This window comes from Zootoca vivipara, chromosome 6 (assembly GCF_963506605.1).
Source record: "Zootoca vivipara chromosome 6, rZooViv1.1, whole genome shotgun sequence".
Lineage (NCBI taxonomy): Eukaryota > Metazoa > Chordata > Lepidosauria > Squamata > Lacertidae > Zootoca > Zootoca vivipara.
This window is the reverse complement of record NC_083281.1, coordinates 1,336,439-1,358,704: the sequence shown is the minus strand read 5'-3', so window position 1 is coordinate 1,358,704 and position 22,266 is coordinate 1,336,439. Positions and strand designations below refer to the sequence as shown.

Sequence of the window (22,266 nt, the reverse complement as noted above, 5' to 3'; positions counted from 1 at the left end):
GAAAGTACTCAAACCGAAGTGTACTTAAACCGAGGTATGACTGTACCTAACAAAAAAGGCCTCAGGGTGTTTGACAAAATTCATTTAAAACTATTTTTTCCAATTCATTGTATATCATTTCCCAATATTTTTTTAATGCATTTGCATTCCCACCACATATGTTAAAATGTTCCGCTGGGTGGATCTTATGCACCCCGGCGGCGCTTATGCGAAAGACTACGCCGCTTCCAGCACATGTCCTTTAGGAGTCATTGCTTCAATCTCTGACATCGCCAGCGAAAAGAGGGATCAAGTAGCAGGTGCTTCTTCTCTGCCCTAAAAAGATGCTGCCAGTCAGAGCGGGAAACACTATCCTACTATGGCTGGGTAGAAAGTTGCTTCCTCTTTATGCATTCGTTTTATGTGCCTCTTCTATGCAGCCCTCCTTTCACTGCGTGCGCAGTCTCACATCAGGCAGATTTATAAATCCACTAAATCCAGCTAGCGTACAGGATGCAGAATGCAACGATCAAACTCCTCTCATGAACAAGTTCCTGGGGGAAAATGTTCCTCCTCTGCTGAGAGAGTTGCACAGGCTGCGTGTTTGCTATTGTTCCAAAGTTTAGGATTCTTGCATTAATCCACAGAAATATAACCAACATGGGGCTCAAGTGCCTTCACGACCTGTTTCCTGTGGCTCCACCTCAGATACGGACATCCTGATTTTTTTTTATTAATTATTATTATTATTATTATTATTATTATTATTATTATTATTTACTTAGTTTTCCAATTTAAAGCTTTCCAATCAATTGGATTCCAATCGATTGGAATCAATTGATTCCAATCAATCGATAGCCATGTTCAAATATATAAAAGGATGTCATATAGAGGAGGGAGAAAGGTTGTCTTCTGCTGCTCCAGAGAAGCGGACACGGTTGTAGAATGTTGTCCAATTATCCAATTGGGAAACAACAATAAACACAACCTTGTGAGACAGAAGGATAGCAGAGAGATCGATCTGCCTACGACAACTTTGGCTGTGTTCTAGAAGCGTTGCAAAAACTCCTTGCCCCAGTACACTTCCGTCAAAAATGTCAATTTTCCTTCCCAGTTTAGATAACAGTCCGTAGCAGTGAAAGTCTTGTCCAGACGACACCAAATTGGGAGGGGTGGCTAATACCCCAGATGACAGGATCACACTGCTTTTTAAGATGCTGTCTAGGTTTGTCATTGCTTTTCTCCCAAGAAGCAGGCGTCTTTTAATTTCGTGACTGCTGTCACCATCTGCAGTGATCAAGGAGCCCAAGAAAGTAAAATCTCTCACTGCCTCCATTTCTTCCCCTTCTATTTGCCAGGAGGTGATGGGACCAGTGGCCATGATCTTGGTTTTTTTGATGTTGAGCTTCAGACCATATTTTGCGCTCTCCTCTTTCACCCTGCATGGCATAGCTCATAGCTTCTCTGAGTTATTCAAGCCCCTTCGCCACAACAAGGCATTGATCCATGAAGGGGATGCCTGGTCTAAACAATGCCAATAAAGGCTGAACGAATATTTTGCAAATAACAGCAATGGAAACAATTGAACTGATTTCTGCTCCGCCCCCCAAAAAACGTTTCTTTAGAAAAGTTGTGCAATCTGAGAATTGGGAAAGGTTAAACCAGATCCCGGCACTCACAGTCACGGGTTTTCTGGACTTCTGCAAAATCAATGAGGCAAGAATGTCGCAAGGAATTGTTGCCAGGAAAGGTGTTCAGTGGAGTCTCACCTACAAAAAGAGGACCAGCGATGCTTCTTACTACAGAGAGAAGTGAGACAAGGACAGGCGGACAAGACCCCAAGACACTTTTGGCGGGAAGAGAGGTATGTTGCATGCTTGGAAACTGAAAGCCATACTGGAGAGAGTTTGGGAACACGAAGAAAAAATACTGGTGGGGTATCTGGGATAATAATAATAATAATAATAATAATAATAATAATAATAATAATAATAATAATAATGTTAAAAGATTCTCACCCTTTTGATGTCAGACTCTCCCTGGGTGTGCATTTGGCAAAGACTTAATCTTCCAACATTAGCATTTCTTCAGATATCCGAAGTGGTAAATTTCGGTTCTGTTCACTCAGACACAACCCTTTAAGCAGGTGAATTGGGGCGACCCTGACTTTTGATGTCGGCATTTGAAACGAGGAGCTGAGTTCTGGACGGAGGCGTTCCGATTTAATTATTCAGAATCAGCTATTTCAAAATATGGGTTTGAAAAGAGGCGGAAGGAGTTGCCTCCTGAAATTTAAGCCCCTCCTCCTGCGGAACTCCCTACCACATGATATTTTTATTGACCAACTAAGAAGCAAACAAGCAGATACTGGTAAACAAAGGACATGGTGCATTGATTCAAGGGGGGGGGGGAGGTTATCTGGGATGAGGTTAAAATTGAAATGATCCCCCACACACACACACAAAGAAAAGACTCTCACCCTGTTGCTATCAGACTGTCTCCGGAGTGCGTTTGGCAAAAACTTCATATTAAATATTAGCATTTGTATCCCAAGTGGTGGATTTTGTTTTCATTCACTCAGAAACAACCCTTTAAGCAGGAGAGTGGGGGCTATGCTGACTTTTGACGTGGGCATTTGAAACGACGAACCCAATTCTGCGGCCATTAGTCAGAATCCCATTATTCAGAATCGGCTGTTTCAAAAGAGGGGGTTGAAAAGAGGCAAAATGAATATCGCCCCAGTCTTTTTAGAGAAAGTGTGTGGTCCGCATGCTATGAATGGAAATTGTTAGGTAAGGGAGTGGAAGAAGAATTCCTTCTCCTTAAATGCACAAGCCAACTGTGGAACTCCTTGCCGTAAGAAATTCCAGCGGCCCATTTGCAAAATAAATGAAATTGACGGGGATGATTCTAGAGGAGGCAAACTGGCTTTTGGCTTTTGACTTTTCTCACTGCAAATAACTAGATGAATGGCTCCTACTGGGGAAAAGCAAACATTGAGAGACGATGCTTTGGTCCCCTAGGTAAAGATGCTTCATCTGTCAGTGGCGGCTCTGACCGGGCTGGTCTTCCTGACACCCCTCGTCGCAGCGCAGGATCCTGCCCTCGACAATGCCTGGAATCTCTGGTGCAACACCCATTCCAAAGTATACGCCAAGGTGAGTTTGCTCCCTACTTCTGCGTCGCAACTTATGCAACCTGAACCGTGTTCCCCTGAGCATGTACAGAGTACCATTTTGGGTATCAAATTCGGGTAACTAAGTATTTGCGCCAGATTTGAAATTGCCTTGCCTGCTGAGGTCGAGGCCCATTTAGGGGGGAAGCCTCCAGAGCCCCAAAAGACCCGCTGACTTCAACAAAGCGATCCCTCTGGGATCTATAGGGAGCACAGCCCCTAGGCAGAAAGATGCCCCTTGCAGTAGCCAGAAAGGGGAGCTCAAAGGGAACTCTCCTGCCTTCTAACGCAAGGCGGGCTGGAGGTCGCAAAAAACACCTGTGCATGCTCAGAGGCACTCTCTTCTCCAGGCCTACTGCATCGCAGCACAGCCAAATCCTGGCCATTTCCCGGCGCTCAGTTCCAGTGGCCTTGTGGTGGTGGCTTTCAAACCGGGGGGTGGATGAATGAATGAATGACTGAATGAATCTTTATTTGCGTCAGCCATGTTCTCGTTAAGACTCCGTGCGCCAAATTTCGGGGGAAGGAACTGGTCGTTTTCATGACGGGTTAGCCAGTGGAACTCACTGCCACAAGGCGGCCGAGAATGAATGAATGAATGAATCTTTATTTGCGTTGGCCATAGCAATAAAACAACAATACAATATACAAAGAATAGAAATAAAAAGTTAATTATATAAAATACATTTTAGGGTTTTGAATCAGCAGTCAAATAGTGGATCTTATTCTGATTGCCCCAGCTAAAAACCTTGCCACCTTTGCTGTCACCTGCTCCTCTTGATCTGCCCAGAGAAAGGACACTGGGGCAGTGGCTGGGTGACCCGGAATGGACAACAAAAAAGGGGGGATCATCTCATTCCTCGAGCGAGAAGGGCATGCGCCACCAATTTGGGACTGCCATCTCCACAGGGACATAAGCATTTTTCGTGTGGAATCTGTTGGAATCGCCTTCAAGTCCAACTGAGGGCAAGACATTCAATCTTGCGAGGGTAAAAACACGTCTATATTTTAGAATTGCTCGGTTATGCAGATAGGGTGCCGGAGAGTCAAAATGGGAAGGTGAAAAATAGTCAAAACATGGGCAAAAGTTCCTTATTGTGGCCAGGTTGTTCAGACGCTCGATATCATTTAGGCGCTGACAAATTAGACTTTACTAATGTTTGCTTTACTAAGTCGTATATGATGCACGGCCTTAACAATTTTGGCTTCTCGTCAGGGTGAAGAGGGTCACCGCAGAAGTTTGTGGGAGAGCAACCTGGAAAAGATCGAACAGCACAACCGCGAGGCCGCCCAGGGAAAACACACCTACAGGCTGGCAATGAACCGCTTTGGGGACTGGGTAAGCAAACTCATATCGTGGGAACTGCGGGCGGCTAATTCTCCCTCGGCCCAAACTGGCTGTGCCCAAACTCTGACATTCTGCTTGTCGTCTGCTCCAGCTTGCAATCAGTCGACTTCTAAACATCTCCATTCTCTCAGGGACTATGACGTCCCTTGATCTAGATACTGGACTTCTGTTGATGCAGCCTAGAATAGAGTTAGCTTTTTTTGCTGCTGCTCCTGCATTATTGAGGGACCCAGGTGGCGCTGTGGTTAAACGACTGAGCCTAGGGCTTGCTGATCAGAAGGTCGGCGGTTCGAATCCCTGTGACGGGGTGAGCTCCCATTGCTTGGTCCCAGCTCCTGCCAACCTAGCAGTTCGAAAGCACGTCAAAATGCAAGTAGATAAATAGGAACCGCTACAGCGGAAAGGTAAACGGTGTTTCCATGTGCTGCTCTGGTTTGCCAGAAGCGGCTTTGTCATGCTGGCCACATGACCTGGAAGCTGTACGCCGGCTCCCTCGGCCAATAATGCGAGATGAGTGCCGCAACCCCAGAGTCGGTCACGACTGGACCTAATGGTCAGGGGTCCCTTTACCTTTACCTTTACCTGCATTATTATTATTATTATTATTATTATTATTATTATTATTATTATTATTCCCATCTGGTTGGGTTTCCCCAGCCACTCTGGGCGACTCCCAACAGAATCATAGAATCATAGAGTTGGAAGAGACCACAAGGGCCATCCAGTCCAACCCCCTGCCAAGCCGGAAACACCATCAAAGCATTCTTGACATATGCCTGTCAAGCCTCTGCTTAAAGACCTCCAAAGAAGGAGACTCCACCACACTCCTTGGTAGCAAATTCCACTGCCGAACAGCTCTTACTGTCAGGAAGTTCTTCCTAATGTTGAGGTGGAATCTTCTTTCTTGAAGTTTGAATCCATTGCTCCGTGTCCGCTTCTCTGGAGCAGCAGAAAACAATCTTTCTCCCTCCTCCATATGACATCCTTTCATATATTTGAACATGGCTTATCATATCAACCCTTTTTAGAACACTAAAAACAGAATAAATAAGAACTTCAGGCATTTAAAGCTTCCCTAAACAGGGCTGCCTTCAGATGTCTTCTAAAAGTCAAATAGTTTGTTTATTTCCTTGACATCTGATGGGAGGGCACTCCACAGGGCGGGCGCCACCACCGAGAAGGCCCTCTGCCTGGTTCCCTGCAACCTCACTTCTCGCAGGGAGGAAACCGCCAAAAGGCCCTCAGGAGAGGGACCCCGGTGTCCGGGGCGGAGACGCTCCTTCAGGTATTCTGGGCCTTTGAGGCCATTTAGGGCTTTCAAGGTCAGCACCAACCCTTTGAATTGTGCCCGGAAACGTCCTGGGAGCGTCACACTGTTGGCTCATGTTGAGCTTGTGGTCCACGGAGACTCCCAGATCCTTTATCACACGCCCTGCTAGTTAGCCAGGTGTCCCCCATCTTACATTTGTGCAGAACCTGACATTTGTCCCTATTGAAATTCATTTTGCTAGCTTGCTTCGTTGTGCCGGGTTGCCAAGTCGGGTGACCAATTTGGATGGGTTTGGGTCCCATCAGCTCGGTCTCCTCCAACAATTCCCCCAGAACAATGGGATAGCTCAGTCAGTAGCTCATGAGACTCTTAACCTCAGAGTTGGGGAGAAAGAGTCTTGGACTTTTTGGCTCTATTATTCTATGATGAACACACATTTTTCAGGTTACAGGTAGGTAGCCGTGTTGGTCTGGGTCGAAGTAAAATAAAAAAATTCCTTCAGTAGCACCTTAAAGACCAACTAAGTTTTTATTTTGGTATGAGCTTTCGTGTGCATGCACAATAACACAACCACCAGACTTAACATGGACACTGGTACCAGAGCCTGCAATAAACCCAGATGCCAACTTTGCTGCCACATACACCCAGACAATACCATTACTGGCCCCAACAACATCCAACATACCATCTCAGGACTATTTAATTGCTCATCTTCTAACATTGTGTATGCCATCAAATGCCAACAGTGCCCTTCAGCTCTCTATATTGGACAAACAGGCCAAACCCTACGCCAAAGGATAAATGGACATAAATCTGACATCAGGAACCAGAAGACAGAAAAACCAGTAGGAGAACACTTCAATCTCCCAGGACATTCTATACAAGATCTCAAAGTAGCTGTCTTACTACAAAAGAATTTCAGAAATAGACTGGAAAGAGAAGTTGCTGAATTGCAACTTATCACCAAGCTCAAAACCATGGAGGGACCTGGTTTGAACAGAGATATCGGATTCTTATCTCATTATACATGATAAGCGATCTTCAGCCATCTCAACCCTTGCTTTTTCATGCAAAACCATTTGCAGTCGTTTTCGGTCATCAACAGCTATCAGTCAGTCAATCACCCACTTCCACCACCCTTCTGAGTGATCCCCCCTCCCCTCCCCATCCCCACCCCCTCCCCACCCCTTCTCTACATAAGTGCCTGGGGACTTCTATTTCACTGTATCTGAAGAAGTGTGCATGCACACGAAAGCTCATACCAAAATAAAAACTTAGTTGGTCTTTAAGGTGCTACTGAAGGAATTTTTTTATTTTACACATTTTTCAGGACTTCTGCTGGTTGGGGACTTAGGTAATTGTGTTTCCAGCTGAGCTGGGAATCTGATGACTGAGCGGGAGAACTGCCATGTGGTCAGGATTCGCAGAAATGACTTCCTTCCCCCCCCCCCTTTGGCTGAGCATCAGCAGAACAAAGCAATTAGAGTCCCTTACCAGTTTAAGAGTGTTTAATGGCCTTGGTTCAGTATACCTGAAGGAGCGTCTCCACCTCCATCGTTCTGCCCGGACACTGAGGTCCAGCACCGAGGGCCTTCTGGTGGTTCCCTCGTTGCGAGAAGCCAAGTTGCAGGGAACCAGGCAGAGGGCCTTCTCAGTGGTGGCGCCTGCCCTGTGGAACGACCTCCCATTAGATGTCAAAGAGAAAAACAACCACCAGACTTTTAGAAGACATCTGAAGGCAGCCCTGTTTAGGGAGGCTTTTAATGTTTAATAGATCACTGTGATTTATTTTTCTGTTGGAAGCTGCCCAGAGTGGGCAGGGTATAAATTATTATTATTATTATTATTATTATTATTATTATTATTATTATTATTATGTCAGGATGTCCCACACACGAGTAGAACCTTGGCAGAGACACATGCCTGGCTGGTAGATCGTTTGGGAGCTTCACAAGCTTTCTCCAGCCCCAACATCACAGCGACTGATGCCAGAAGACATCAGCACACTTTGCGCAATCGCGTAACAGAACTCAGTAGCACAATAGTCCCACTTCAGGAACACAGTAAGACAAACATCCTGTCTATGTCACTTCCCATTCCTGTGGAAAGTGAACCCATACACAGTCATGTGATAGACAACAAACCCATGACTGCACACGGGGAATGAATCTCCCACAACCTCCCCCGATTCATGAACTGTGCTGCAGTCATCAGTGTAACTGCAAGAACCATACAGATGTCATGCGCATGGTATACCTCTGTACCACCAGTTCCACCCTTGGAACTACCTGCCACTGGATTAGCCTTGGGCCTTACCATCTGTCACTTCTGACTAGTCTTGGCGTCATAGCCCTTCTGACGCCAACATAATAACCACAGCAGAAGAACAACGCAGCCGTTCTCGGAGTGAAGGCGCTTCCAATTAAGCTTCCCTTTAAAAAATAATAATAATTGCAAAACAGTTTACATAAAACAGCAAAGACCAAAAAAAGAACAGTACATGAATAACAGCTACACACACACACACAATAACAACAAATCTTCTAACTTCACACACACTTTTGACTTATACATATTCTTAGCCTATACACACTTCCTTGCATATCTCTTGCATACCACGAAGATATTTCTAAGTTTCTAGCATTCCTTAATATCCAAGATTCAATCTAAACCTATCAGGAGATCTGCATTTTCACAATACCGTTTGATATATTCTTTAAATATTGTCCATTCTTTACTCACTTTCTGATCTATGTTTCCTCTTATTCTCCCAGCCATTTTTGCAAGTTCCAAGTATTCTATCATCTTCACCTGCCAGTCAAGCTTTGTGGGAATTAAGTCACCTTTCCAGTTTTTTTGCCATTAGGATTCTAGTCGCCATAGTCGCATACACAAAGATGGTTCTGTAAAATTTTTGTATTTGCCTAACAGAAAGGCTTCGGGGGGGGGGGGTTTGTTGGAAGGAGAATTTTAAAATCTTTTAAAGTTCATTGTATATTATATCCCATAATTCTCGTATCCTCACTCAATTAAGCCTCCCTCCTAACTTCCCCCTTCTTGCAACCTGATCTCGCAACCCCTGATCCTTCTGCGTAGCAACCTTATCAGCTCTCCTTGCCCTTGGAGAGAGAGGATGGACACCCCCCAGCGAAGGGGAGTTGGTTATCTCTCTCTCTTCCTGTTCTGCTGCTCCCAGCTATTCCCCACTCAGCTCTGCCCAGCTGCTGTTTTCCAGACTATGTCCCTCTGCAAACCAAGTCTCTAAATCTATACTGCTCCGCTTTTCCTGGGCAGCTTCAGGATCCTGGTCAGGAGCGGGAAAAGTGAGAGCTTCCCACCATTCCTCAGCAGAGCTGTAAACCTCATTCTGGTCTCTGGCCCATGTCATATCTTGCTCACTGTAGCGGGTTGAGGGTTAGGATTGCACCCCGAAACTTCCAATGCAGCCAGACAACATGTCCACTAAGCATACCTGCCAAGTTCCAGCCCAAGAAATAAGGGACAGGACCGGAAGTAGCAGACCGGAAGTAACGCTGGTGCCATTTTGGAACTGGGCGGAGCAAGCTCAGAAGTGACTTTTGATGCTGCTGTGCCAAGTTCCAAAATGGCCGCCGCACCAGAAGTTGCGCTGCAGCCATTTTGGAACTGGGCAGAGCAGCATCAAAAGTCGCTTCTGAGCATAGAATCATAGAAACATAGAGTTGGAAGAGACCACAAGGGCCATCCAGTCCAACCCCCTGCCAAGCAGGAAACACCATCAAAGCATTCCTGACAGGTGGCTGTCAAGCCTCTGCTTAAAGACCTCCAAAGAAGGAGACTCCACCACACTCCTTGGTAGCAAATTCCACTGCCGAACAGCTCTTACTGTCAGGAAGTTCTTCCTAATGTTTAGGTGGAATCTTCTTTCTTGTAGTTTGAATCCATTGCTCCGTGTCCGCTTCTCTGGAACAGCAGAAAACAATCTTTCTCCCTCCTCTATATGACATCCTTTTATATATTTGATATCATATCACCCCTTAACCTTCTCTTCTCCAGGCTAAACATACCCAGCTCCCTAAGCCGTTCCTCATAAGGCATCGTTTCCAGGCCTTTGACCATTTTGGTTGCCCTCTTCTGGACATGTTCCAGCTTGTCAGTATCCTTCTGGAGCATGCGCCACCCAGTTCCAAAATGGCCACCGTGCCAGAATAAACCGGGGAAAACCAAAAAAATCCGTTTTTTCGGCTGGGAACAGCTGGAAAAACGGGGGTTTCCCGGGGAATACGGGAGACTTGGCAGCTATGCCACTAAGGGCTCAACTGGCTCATTGCTTGATGCGTGACACAGGAGGAGTTCTTTGGTGGGGAGGGGGGGCAATTCCTGATGACTTTGCACTGGTGACTTTGGTCTCCTCCCCAGACAGATGAAGAGTTCAAGCAGAAGATGACCGGATTTCGCTTTAACCAGACCAGGCAATGCAATGACAACGCAGCAATCTTCAGAAAACTCTCTGAACGGCAGTCTCCCGATTTTGTGGACTGGCGCACAAAAGGTTATGTGACCCCGGTGAAAGACCAGGTGGGTTGAAGGCCACAGGTGAAGATTCAGGTGTCCAAGTCAGGGGCTTTGCAGTTTGCTACTGTGATGAGAATTGTATTGATTTGCGTGTTTCTAAAATTGGACGGATTGGTTTTCAAAAGTAGAAATGTCTGCAGCTCCCCCCCTCCCTTTATTGGCATGCATATATATCTATTACAGTCGTACCTCGGAAGTCGAACGGAATCCGTTCCAGAAGTCTGTCCGACTTCCAAAACGTTCGGAAACCAAGGTGCGGCTTCCGATTAGCCACAGGGAGCTCCTGCCGCCAATCAGAAGCCGTGTTGGACTTTCGGGTTCCAAAGAAACTTCGCAAACCAGAACACTCACTTCCAGGTTTGTGGCATTCTGCAGCCAAAATATTCGACTTGCAAGGCGTTCGACTTCTGAGGTATGACTGTGTATGTATGTATATATATATATATATATATATATATATATATATATATATATATAATCTTTTTGGCAGAACTTGACAAAATTTGCAGGCAAAGTCTACTTCACCTCTGAACAGCCTAGAATCCCTACAAGGCACCTTACTTCATAATATAATAATAATAAATAAATAAATAAATAACAACAATAAATAATGATGATGATGATGATTTATTTATATCCTTCCCATCTTGCTGGGTTTCCCCAGCCACTCTGGGTGGCTTACAACACATATAAAAACACAACAAAGCATCAAAGATTTTAAAAAACAAAATATCCTATACAAGCAAAAAACAAACCAATAAATGAATAGAAACCGACAACAACAACGAACCGTTTACAGTTATACCCAAATTAAAATAACTGCCAGCCCCAACTAAATATTTATCCAACATCAACCCAGCAAAAACAAAGCAGAGGAACCAAAATTAGAACCATTTAAATCATCTTAGCCAGTGGGGGATTTTTTTAGCTCTGAATAACAAATGACCTGAATAATTACTTCTTCCCAGTGCTTTTTTTTCTGGGGGTACGCAGGGGTACGCACACCCCTAAACATTTTGTGAATCTTTCTGATTTTGTCCGTTTACTGTATTCATTTTCCCCAATGGTGATTTTCCTGAGTCAAAATGAGAGTACCCCTAAACGTTTTTTAAAGGGAAAAAAGCACTGCTTCTTCCTAAGGTTTACTTAGGAATATATATATATATATATATATATATATATATATATATATTGCATTCTGTCTGGCAATCCATCACCATATTGAATGAATGAATGTAATCCTTATTTGCACCAGCCGCCAGCCAAAGCAATAAAACAAACAAAATGCGGCATACAGAGGATAAAGGTTAAAAAAAAGTCAATTATATAAAATACATTTTGGGGGTTTGGATCAATAGTCAAATAATGGATCTTATTCTAATGGCCCCGGCTAAAAACCTTGCCACCTTTGCTGTCCCCTGCTCATCTTTTTGAAGTCGGTGTTCTCCTCCTCCCTTTCCCCATTTTGATCTCTGCACCGGAAAAATTGGGAGCCATCTTTGGTTTTTCTCAAGCGATACACAGACTGTTGTCTTGCCATTCTCTCCCTTTCTGGCAGAACTGAAATTACTGCAAATTTTCTCTGTCCCACCCTGTGTCCCAAACACATCATTGCGCCTAGAGGCTAATCTTCCATTGCTAGAATGACGGATCTGGCGCAGGACGCTTAACTCTTGGCTTCGCCCAAACTCAAATCCCCCCTGGTCTAATATCCCTCATGCTGCAAGATCCCAAAAGTGCCTGGACTAAAGTTGTCTATCAAAAACTCCACTCTTGTGGTATATCCCCACGACAGCTACTCACTTTGGGTTTTAGTAAAGCAAACAGCCTAATCGGTCAGCGCCTAAATGATATTGAGTGTCAGAACGACTTGGCCACAATAAGGAAATTTTGCCCATGGCATGACTATATTCCACCTTCCCATTTCGACCCTATCTGCATAATCTAGCAATTCTAAAATATAGACGTGCTTTGACTCTCACAATATTGAATGTCTTGACTTGAGGGACGATTCCAACAGATGCCACACAAAAAATGTTCCTCTGGAGAGGACAGTCCCGAATCAGTGGCGCATGCCCTTCTGGCTTGCCCTCTTGATAAAGACTTGAGGAATGAGATGATCCCCCCTCTTTTATTGCCCATTCCGGGTCGCCCAGCCACTGCCCCAGTGTCCTTTCTCTGGGCAGATCAAGAGGAGCAGGGGACAGCGAAGGTGGCAAGGTTTTTAGCTGGGGCAATCAGAATAAGGTCTACCATTTGACCATTGATTCAAAGCCCTAAAATGTACTTTATATCACTTACTTTTCATTTCTATTTTTTGTATATCGTATTGTTGTTTTATTGCTATGGCCGATGGCTGACGCAAATAAAGATTCATTTATTCATTCATTCATACTGCCCTCCCCACCCCCTTCTGCAAATGGTGGTATTTCATTTTCAACCACAGCATTTGACACCCAATGACCCATCTCCGGTTTATTTCCCCGCAGGGCCATTGTGGTAGCTGCTGGGCGTTCAGTGCCACGGGAGCTCTGGAAGCGCTGCATTTCAAAAAGACCAAGAGGCTGGTGTCTCTGAGCGAACAAAACCTCGTGGACTGTTCCAGGAACGGGGGCAACGAGGGCTGCCACGGAGGGCTCCCGAGCAACGCCTTTGAATACGTGCAGCAAAATGGCATCAACTCTGAGTGCACCTATCCCTACGAGGCAAAGGTCAATAACACAGGCAAGGCCTGTCCTTTTTGTAATCACGGACGCAAGGTTAAAGGAAACCAGATTTCTTTCGCCTTTCCTTTCTCCTCCCCTTCCTTCCTGTTTTCCTCGTTTCTATCCTAAAGCCACGTCCCCACGAAACTGACCTGCATGCTCACTGTTGAACCGTATACAGTGGAACCTCGGTTTCCAAACGTAACCCGTTCCGGAAGACCGTTTGGCTTCTGAAACCCGAAAACGGAAAACAGAAGCCTCAATACAATAGGGAAACTCAAAACGGAAGCCGCACGGCATGTTCAGCTTCCAGAAAACCGTTTGAAAACCAAAACGTCCGACTTCCGAGACGCTCGCAAACCGAGGTTCCACTGTATGATTATTTTCCAGCCTTCCTCGTTGAGGCGAACTGAAACAGAAACAGGAATCCAATTTGAGCCCAGGCTCTCTTTCTCTCTTGCCTCTCAAAAGCTGACTGACAGCTATCAATCACAGGATGGAAGGGGGGTCTGGTCTAAGGTTCGGGACTTAGCGGGGGTCATAGAATCATAGAATCATAGAGTTGGAAGAGACCACAAGGGCCATCCAGTCCAACCCCGTGCCAAGCAGGAAACACCATCAAAGCATTCTTGACATATGCCTGCCAAGCCTCTGCTTAAAGACCTCCAAAGAAGGAGACTCCACCACACTCCTTGGTAGCAAATTCCACTGCCGAACAGCTCTTACTGTCAGGAAGTTCTTCCTAATGTTTAGGTGGAATCTTCTTTCTTGTAGTTTGAATCCATTGCTCCGTGTCCGCTTCTCTGGAGCAGCAGAAAGACAGAGGGTCTGTCTCCGGACTGCCTTTGGCTCTGGGTGTGCCCATCTCAGCCTGGTTATCCTCTCCGCCAAAGGTTTTATTTACTACACTTAAACTTCTATCTCAGCAAGTAGAGCATGAGACTCTTAGCCCCAGGGCTGTGGGTTCGAGCCTCACATTGGGCAAAATATTCTTTAATATCTATATTTGTATTGGTTTTACAAAATTTTATACCTTTTAACTTTAGCCATTTCAAACATTGAAAGAAAAGGTTCGTTTGAACCTTCGGAGCTCCTTCCCTCCCTCCACGGGTTCCTTATTTAAAATGATATTTGCTACATCTTTTACCATTATCGATCTGTTACATATCCATTGTTATTACAGTATAGTTAATTCCACATTACAAGTGTCATTACATTCCCGCCAATGATTTTAACTGTTTACAGTGGTCTTTTAAGTGAATTAAGAATTTATTCCAGTCTTTTAAGAATACTAGATCTTCCTGGTTTCTGATCTTCCCCGTCAGTTCCGCCATCAGTTTAGTTTTCCATTCTTCTCTTGCTGGTACTTCTCCTCGCTTCCATCTCTGGGCATTCTGGCTGCTATTGTTGCATACATAAAAAGTCTTCTATTCTCTTTTGGGATCTCTTCACCTGTTATTGTACCTAACAAAAAAGCTTCTAGTTTTTTAACAAATGTATTCGTGAATGTTTTCTTTAGTTCATTATATATCATTTCCCAGAAAGCTTTTACCAGTGTACATATGGTAAAAAAGTACCCTTTGCATTTCCAACACAGATTTGAACTCGTTTTGTACATTTTTGCAATTCTACTTGGTGTTAGATACCAACGACACATCATTTTCATATAATTTTCTTTCAATGAACAGCATACCATCAATTTCCTTTCCTCTTTCCAAGATGAAAGTTGGACATTATACCCAAAATCTCTAGCCCAACTCTGTGCCAACTCTGTGATTCCATTATTCTTTCTCTATCTCTCCTGCGCCGTTCAGATAGAGAGCAATTCCCAAAAAGAGTTTAAGCCTTTTTCGTTGTTTATTTGCAGACCGGAACCTGTCGTTTCAACGGATGGGACAGAGCAGCAACATGCAAGGGCCATAGAAAGATTCCACCAGGCAATGAGAAGGTCCTGGAAAAAGTGGTGGCGTTTGTGGGCCCAGTTTCTGTTGGAGTAAACACTTTTGACTTCCAGTTTTACCATGACGGTAAACAGCCCTTTTGGGAAACGATGAGACTGTTGTTCCTGCAATGGAGAAGGGGGGCTGGATCTGGCCCAATCACCTTCTCAATCCAGCCCGCAGACGGTCCGGGAATCAGCGTGTTTTTACATGAGTAGAATGTGTCATTGTATTTCAAATGCATCTCTGGGTTATTTGTGGGGCATAGTAATTTGTTCATTATTTTTTTTCCAAAATATAGTCCGGCCCCCCACATGGTCTGAGAGACGGTGGGCCGGCCCCCTGCTGAAAAAGGTTGGAATAGACGCTTGTTCCACAACGTGCCAGAGCAATGTTCTCTGTTTTTCCTCCTCTGCCAGGAATCTATAATCATTGCCAGTGCGGCGACCATCTAGACCATGCGATGTTGGCCGTTGGCTACGGGTTCGAGAGGCGCGGCGGCCAGAGACTGGTTGACTACTGGATCCTAAAGAACAGGTGAGAAAGAGGAGCTTGACGCTCCCCACAAGGTCTGAGGGACAGTGGACCAGCCCCCTGCTGAAAAAGTTTGCTGACCCCTGCTTAAGAGGCTCTCACCATCTCCCGATTCCTATTTCCCTCCCTCAGCTGGGGCTTGGCTTGGGGTATCCATGGCTACATGAAGATGCAGAAAGGAGTCAACCGCTGCGGGATAGCAGAGCAGGCAAGCTATCCCTTCTAACCAGCCCTCGTCTTTCCTCGTCTTCCGGATCCATGAAGTGCAGAACAGCGAAACCTCAGCATTTCTTGATCCCCTTCCTTCCTTCCTTCCTTCCTTCCTTCCTTCCTTCCTTCCTTCCTCCCTCCCTCCCTCCCTCCCTCCCTCCCTCCCTCCCTCCTCCTCCTCCTTTCCCCATGGCTTCCAGACAGAGCAAAAAATCAAGTTCTCCAATCAAGCTCCATAGGCTGCATGTCAAATTTTCAAATTTGGTACTTTTCAAAACAATAAAAAACCACCTAACCATGTACAGTGGTGCCTCGCTTAACGAATGCCCTGCTTAACGAAATTTCCGCTTAACGAAAGGATTTTTCGAGCGGAGCTTGCCTCGCTAGACGAATGCGTTTTACGAAAAATTTGTCTAGCGAATTGCGGTTTCCCATAGGAATGCATTGAAATTCAATTAATGCGTTCCTATGGGCAAAAAAAAAATTCAATGCATTCCTATGGGATTCGCTAGACGAATTTTTCGCTATAAGAAAAGACCTGTGGAACGAATTAATTTCGTCTAGCGAGGCACCACTGTATTTGGTTCTTTTCAAAACAATAAAAACCACCTAACCACGTATTTGTGCACTTTGAGCGAATGTTTCTTACTTTGTTCCGGTGCTGTCCATGAAATAGGCTCGACTACGAGTCTTGCTGCGAAAATGTATTCAATCGACCTGGGTTTACTAATTTGCTTGCTTGTTACCCAGTAATTTGGTTTGATACATGGCAGTTTAGCGTTCTAATGTATTCTGGATGTGATATCTTCTTGTAAGACCACTATAAACTTTTCTTTTTCTTTATGAGGGCCGGTATAGAAATGGTTTAAATAAACCTGATAATTTTTTTATTTTATTTTTAAAATTAGCATTCTTAAAAAAAAACCAGAAGCATTTTTACTTGGAATCCTGGGCAGAGACATACCATAAAATGTAAAAGAATTTTTCTTGTACGCAACAGCTGCTGCTTGATTGTAAATTGTAATGAATTGGAAGGGGGAGAGGGTTCTGGCAAAACTAGAATGGCAAAATAAATTACTAGAATATGCTGAAATGTTTTCTGCTGCTCTAGAGAAGCGGACACGGAGCAATGGATTCAAACTTCAAGAAAGAAGATTCCACCTAAACATTAGGAAGAACTTCCTGACAGTAAGAGCTGTTTGGCAGTGGAATTTGCTACCAAGGAGTGTGGTGGAGTCTCCTTCTTTGGAGGTCTTTAAGCAGAGGCTTGACAGGCATATGTCAAGAATGCTTTGATGGTGCTTCCTGCTTGGCAGGGGGTTGGACTGGATGGCCCTTGTGGTCTCTTCCAACTCTAGGATTCTATGAAATAGGCTGAGAGGAAACACAAAACAGACCTTTCCTCAAAAACAGGACATGTTTAAGAAATATTTAGAAAGAAAAGTAACCGTGGTGTGGCCTCTATGGTAGTGTTTGAATGACTCCTGTGTAAAATAGTACCAAAAAACAAGGAAAACTGGCACGATAAGTTGTAATGAAGGGAGAGATTTGCCAATTGTGTTATTGAGCTAAATCTGATCATATAGTTTGCATTGTATAATTCTGATTGTATGGCTTAGCCCCCCCATATCCCTAAAATGCTTCTTAAAAGGCTTCCCTGTGCACCAAAGTGGGCCAAAGTGTAATAAAAACATTCAATAGCAAGACAGAATGCCCTGCTAAGCTACCAAGGCCGGATGACTGTCTTGTCTGATGCTAGCAGTCCGACGCAGGCAAGATAGATAGGAATTCAAGCCCCCACTCAAGGCTGAGTGAGGATGCTACCGGGGTAGCATGAGTCAGCATGTGTTTATGCACAGGACCGGACCCAGATCTTCCTTATATGTACTTGTGTTTATGAGAAGGACAGGATACGGATTTTCCTAATATGGATTTGTAACCTGTGACCCCCTTGTGTGTGCACATTTACAGAGGAGGGGGAAAGGAGCCCAAGAAGTGTATAAGAAGCTTTGCAAATTTGTGTTTCTTTACTCTTGTCGTGAAGCTTGATCACCAAGAGTCTCTTAAATTTAAGAATTAAACTCTTTCTCTGAATGGAACTCAACCCCCGGTGTCGTTATTGACTGTCTCTGGCCCTGCCTGGGCGCAACTTAAGGACCCTTTATTAGCAAATAAGGCTACAGTAAGAAAGTGTTAGATAATATAAAAAGATTCAAGTAATAATTATAAGAACATTCGATAACAGAAATGGGAAGTGCACTGGAAATTGATGGGAAGCCTTTTGCAGTTTAGTAAGAATGATGGATGAAAAAGACTGCATAAGATTGAATTAATTTTTATTTGTATATTTACATAAGACCATACACACAAGATGATTATTATTTGTTTGCATAAGATTGTTTTTTGTTACCAACAAATTTCAATAAAGTATTTAAAAAGCAAAAAAAAAAAAATTAAATCAATCCATCAATTCGATGGTTGCTTCTCTTCAGTGTCTCTCGAAACAATCTGGGGAAGTTGACATCCAGCTTTAATTTGGGCCGCGTTGGACCAGGACTTGGGTTCGGATCCCCCGTTGGCCAACAAGATCACTGGGTGTTCTCTGGCCAATTACTCTCTTTTCACATATCTCACAGAAAGCAGCCAGGGCAGCGCCTGGAGGACTGGGATGATAATACCCTCCAGCGGCGTAGCGAGCTGCTCGGTCACCGGGGGCGGCAACCCGCTTGCGCTCCGAAGCGGGTTGCCGGCAGCGGCGCTAGGACCCCGGCACCACAGATCTGGCAGCCCGCTTCGGAGCACGCTTTGCAGGAAGCAAGCTCCAGAGTGGGCTGCCGCTGGCGGCGCTAGGAAATCTAGCCAGGTGGGCAGGGTATAAATATATTATTATTATTATTATTATTATTATTATTATTATTATTATTATTATTATTATCCCTATCTATTCTGCCTTGGTCAGACCACACCTGGGATACTGTGTCCAATTCTGGGCACTACACTTTAGGAAGGATGTTGAGAAGCTGGAAGGTGAGCAGAGGAGGGCGAGCGAGATGGTCAAGGGTCTGGAAACCGAGCCTGATGAGGAACGGTTGAAGGAGCTGGGGATGTTCAGCCTGGAAAAGAGGAGCCTAAGAGGAGATTTATTATTATTATAATTATTAGTACTCCTGCCCTCCCCGACCAAAGGCGGGCTCAGAGCGGCTAACATCATATAAATAAATAAATTCCTTCAGTAGCACCTTAAAGACCAACTTTTTATTTTGGTATGAGCTTTCGTGTGCATGCACACTTCGTCAGATAGATAGTGTATCTGATGAAAGCTCATACCAAAATAAAAACTTAGTTGGTCTTTAAGGTGCTACTGAAGGAATTTTTTTATTTTGCTTCGACTCAGACCAACACGGCTACCTACCTGTAACTAATCATATAAATAAGACAATATGCATAATAGAAGAGATCAATCAATTAAGATACATCCCACAATTACCGGTAATTCAAACATTTAAAATAAAAATTAAGACTGAACAAGTGGCAATCTTCAGGTTAAAATTGGAAGTGGTTAATACTCGCCAAGACCAACTGTTTCCACTGATATTATAAGGACGTATAAGCGGGCTGGGAACCTCCTTCGTGCTTGTTCTTATATACAAAGAGAAAGTAAGTCAGGCTGAACCCGACAAAGGCCTGGCAGAAGAGCGCCGTCTTGCAGGCCCTGCGGAAAGATGTCAAATCTCGCAGGAGAGGCACCTTCCAATATCTCAAGGGGTGCCCCATGGAAGAGCGAGCAAGCTCGTTTTCTGCTGATCCACAGGGTAGGACTCGAACCCGTGGCTTCAAGTGGCAGGGAAGGAGACATTAGCTTTCTGCTCAATTGATACCGATTTAAATGCCTGTCTCCTTCGCACAATAGTATTTTTAGCCATGGCCTCGCCGGAAACATGAAATCCCAGGCGTACCTCACCCCCAAGGCTGGCTGGTTAAAAGTGTGGGAATTAATGTTATCGGAACGGCTGAGCCGCCCCAGTAGGCTTTCCTGAAAAATTGTGCAAGGTGATAATTTTATTGACTTGTGGTTTCCATTTACAGCGATTGCTAACAAAACCAAACAAAAATAACCAAACCGCTTCAACCTTCCGCAATTAATAATTACTTCCTGAAGGACTTGTTGAAGTGAGTGGCACAAACTGGCACGTAGCAGAAATTGCCAATGTGCTCTGGCTTGTAAGTTGAAGGAAACCATGGCACTCTTCTCGGAAAGCAGAATCCAGTTTTTTAGCTGGGGTCCTGGGTGTCAACCCTTTCTTGCTTTCCTTCAATTAGGTTGGGAGAAACGGCTGGTGCTACTCTCAGCGAAGAACCTCACGCCATGAAGCTCCTTGAGGATTACAATTTGTCGATATCTGGATGTGATTCTAAGACATCATAGCAGAGAGCTGCCCAACGTTTCTCCCCTGAAAATAGGGACGTCCTATTCCATCCCCTCCAACGTTTCTCCCCTGAAAATAGGGACGTCCTATTCCATCCTCTCCAACATTTCCCCAATGAAAATAGGGACATCCTATTCCATCCCCCCCCCAACATTTCTCCGGTGAAAATGTTGTTGTTCTTTAGACGTTTAGTCGTGTCCGACTCTTCGTGACCCCATGGACCATAGCACGCCAGGCACTCCTGTCTTGCACTGCCTCCCGTAGTTTGGTCAAACTCATGTTCGTAGCTTCGAGAACACTGTCCAACCATCTTGTCCTCTGTCGTCCCCTTCTCCTTGTGCCCTCAATCTTTCCCAACATCAGGGTCTTTTCCAGGGAGTCTTCTCTTCTCATGAGGTGGCCAAAGTATTGGAGCCTCAGCTTCACGATCTGTCCTTCCAGGGAGCACTCAGGGCTGATTTCCTTAAGAATGGATAGGTTTGATCTTCTTGCAGTCCATGGGACTCTCAAGAGTCTCCTCCAGCACCATAATTCAAAAGCATCAATTCTTCGGCGATCAGCCTTCTTTATGGTCCAGCTCTCACTTCCATACATCACTACTGGGAAAACCATAGCTTTAACTATACGGACCTTTGTCGGCAAGGTGATGTCTCTGCTTTTTAAGATGCTGTCTAGGTTTGTCATTGCTTTTCTCCCAAGAAGCAGGCGTCTTTTAATTTCGTGACTGCTGTCACCATCTGCAGTGATCAAGGAGCCCAAGAAAGTAAAATCTCTCACTGCCTCCATTTCTTCCCCTTCTATTTGCCAGGAGGTGATGGGACCAGTGGCCATGATCTTGGCACAAATAGGGACAAAAAATAGGGACATCATATTCCATACTCTCCAACATTTCTCCTGTGAAAATAGGGACGTCCTATTCCATACTCTCCAACATTTCTCCCGTGAAAACAGGGACATCCTATTCCATACTCTCCAATATTTCTCCCGTGAAAATAGGGATGTCCTATTCCATCCCCTCCAACATTTATCCTGTGAAAATAGGGATGGCCTATTCCATCCTCTCCAACGTTTCCCCCCTGAAAATAGGGATATCCTAAAGAAAAGCAGGACATTCCAGGATCAAATCAGAAACTGGAGCGGCTTCTGCAAATTGGAAAATAGGGACATGGGGAGGCGGGGGTCCGCTGATGGAAGCACAATTTAGCCGGCTGCGGAGGCAGAGCTCATGGGAGTTCTAGCCCGAGACATCAGGCTGGGGGTAAGTCTGCTTCTGTCATGTGCCTATAATGCGGCTGTGAATGCGAGAGGCTGCTCCTTCGCTTGAGAAACGGCTCTCATCACCCCCCATATTCTTCCTTGGTGTTGGCAATCCGAGGCTGAGCTAAACGGTACCATGGACTTTGCTCAAAAAGCACACAGCGTCCCCCCAAAACCCTGGGAACTGTAGTTTGCCCCTTGACAGAGCTGCAATTCCCAGCACCCGTAACAAGGAAGAGTTCCCAGGATGCCTTGGGGGAAGCCACGTGCTTTAAAATTTCATGGCGTGGATTTGACCTACGCTCCAAACAGGAGGAAGTTGAAACCGTCCATTTCTGCATTTGGGGAGAGAAGGGACTTTAAGACGTGGCGGGTCCCCTCTGGGACTGCTAGCCAGTGCCGGATTTATGAATGAGCTAAACAAGCTCTAGCTTAGGGCCCCACTCTCTTGGAGTCCCCCCCCTAAGAATTAAAGGGGGGGAAACTGGATGTACATTCCCAAAATATAAGATAAAAAACAAATAAAATAAAACCAACATACAGCAACCGTGTTTTGTGTTGTGTAGGATCCTATGATGTAAGTCATGGGCCCCACCTGCTAGCCTGCTACCTAAAATATCCCTCGTTTGCTCATTTCTTTATCAATTACTTTGAGAAAATACATATTTTGTTATGTGCAAATGGCTTTAGAAACCAATTAGGTCCATAAATTACCATATAGCATATATTCCACACAAAAAACAGCAACAATTTGTTGTTGACAAAGGACAGCTGGACATATAAAGGGGCCCATTACCTTCAGGAGCTGAGGGCCTCACCAAACCTAAATCTGGACCTGATCAGGACATTTATCATATGTAATTATTC

General features: G+C 44.8%; 1 protein-coding gene across 2 annotated transcripts; it reads left to right on the top strand.

The window, feature by feature from the left end:
• Positions 1 to 1,459: 1,459 nt before the first annotated feature.
• Positions 1,460 to 15,875, top strand: LOC118085919 (procathepsin L-like). Of its 2 annotated transcripts, none has more exons than XM_035117014.2 (8): positions 1,460 to 1,843; positions 3,003 to 3,137; positions 4,371 to 4,493; positions 10,171 to 10,329; positions 12,816 to 13,037; positions 14,899 to 15,058; positions 15,391 to 15,508; positions 15,638 to 15,875. In XM_035117014.2, the coding sequence occupies exons 1-8, from the start codon at positions 1,691 to 1,693 to the stop codon at positions 15,729 to 15,731; spliced, it is 1,164 nt and encodes a 387-aa protein (XP_034972905.2). In that variant the 5' UTR covers positions 1,460 to 1,690; the 3' UTR covers positions 15,732 to 15,875. The 2 variants fall into 2 exon arrangements, with proteins under 2 accessions (XP_034972905.2, XP_060132484.1); XM_060276501.1 differs by lacking the exon at positions 1,460 to 1,843 and adding an exon at positions 1,989 to 2,125.
• The last annotated feature ends 6,391 nt before the right edge of the window (positions 15,876 to 22,266 follow it).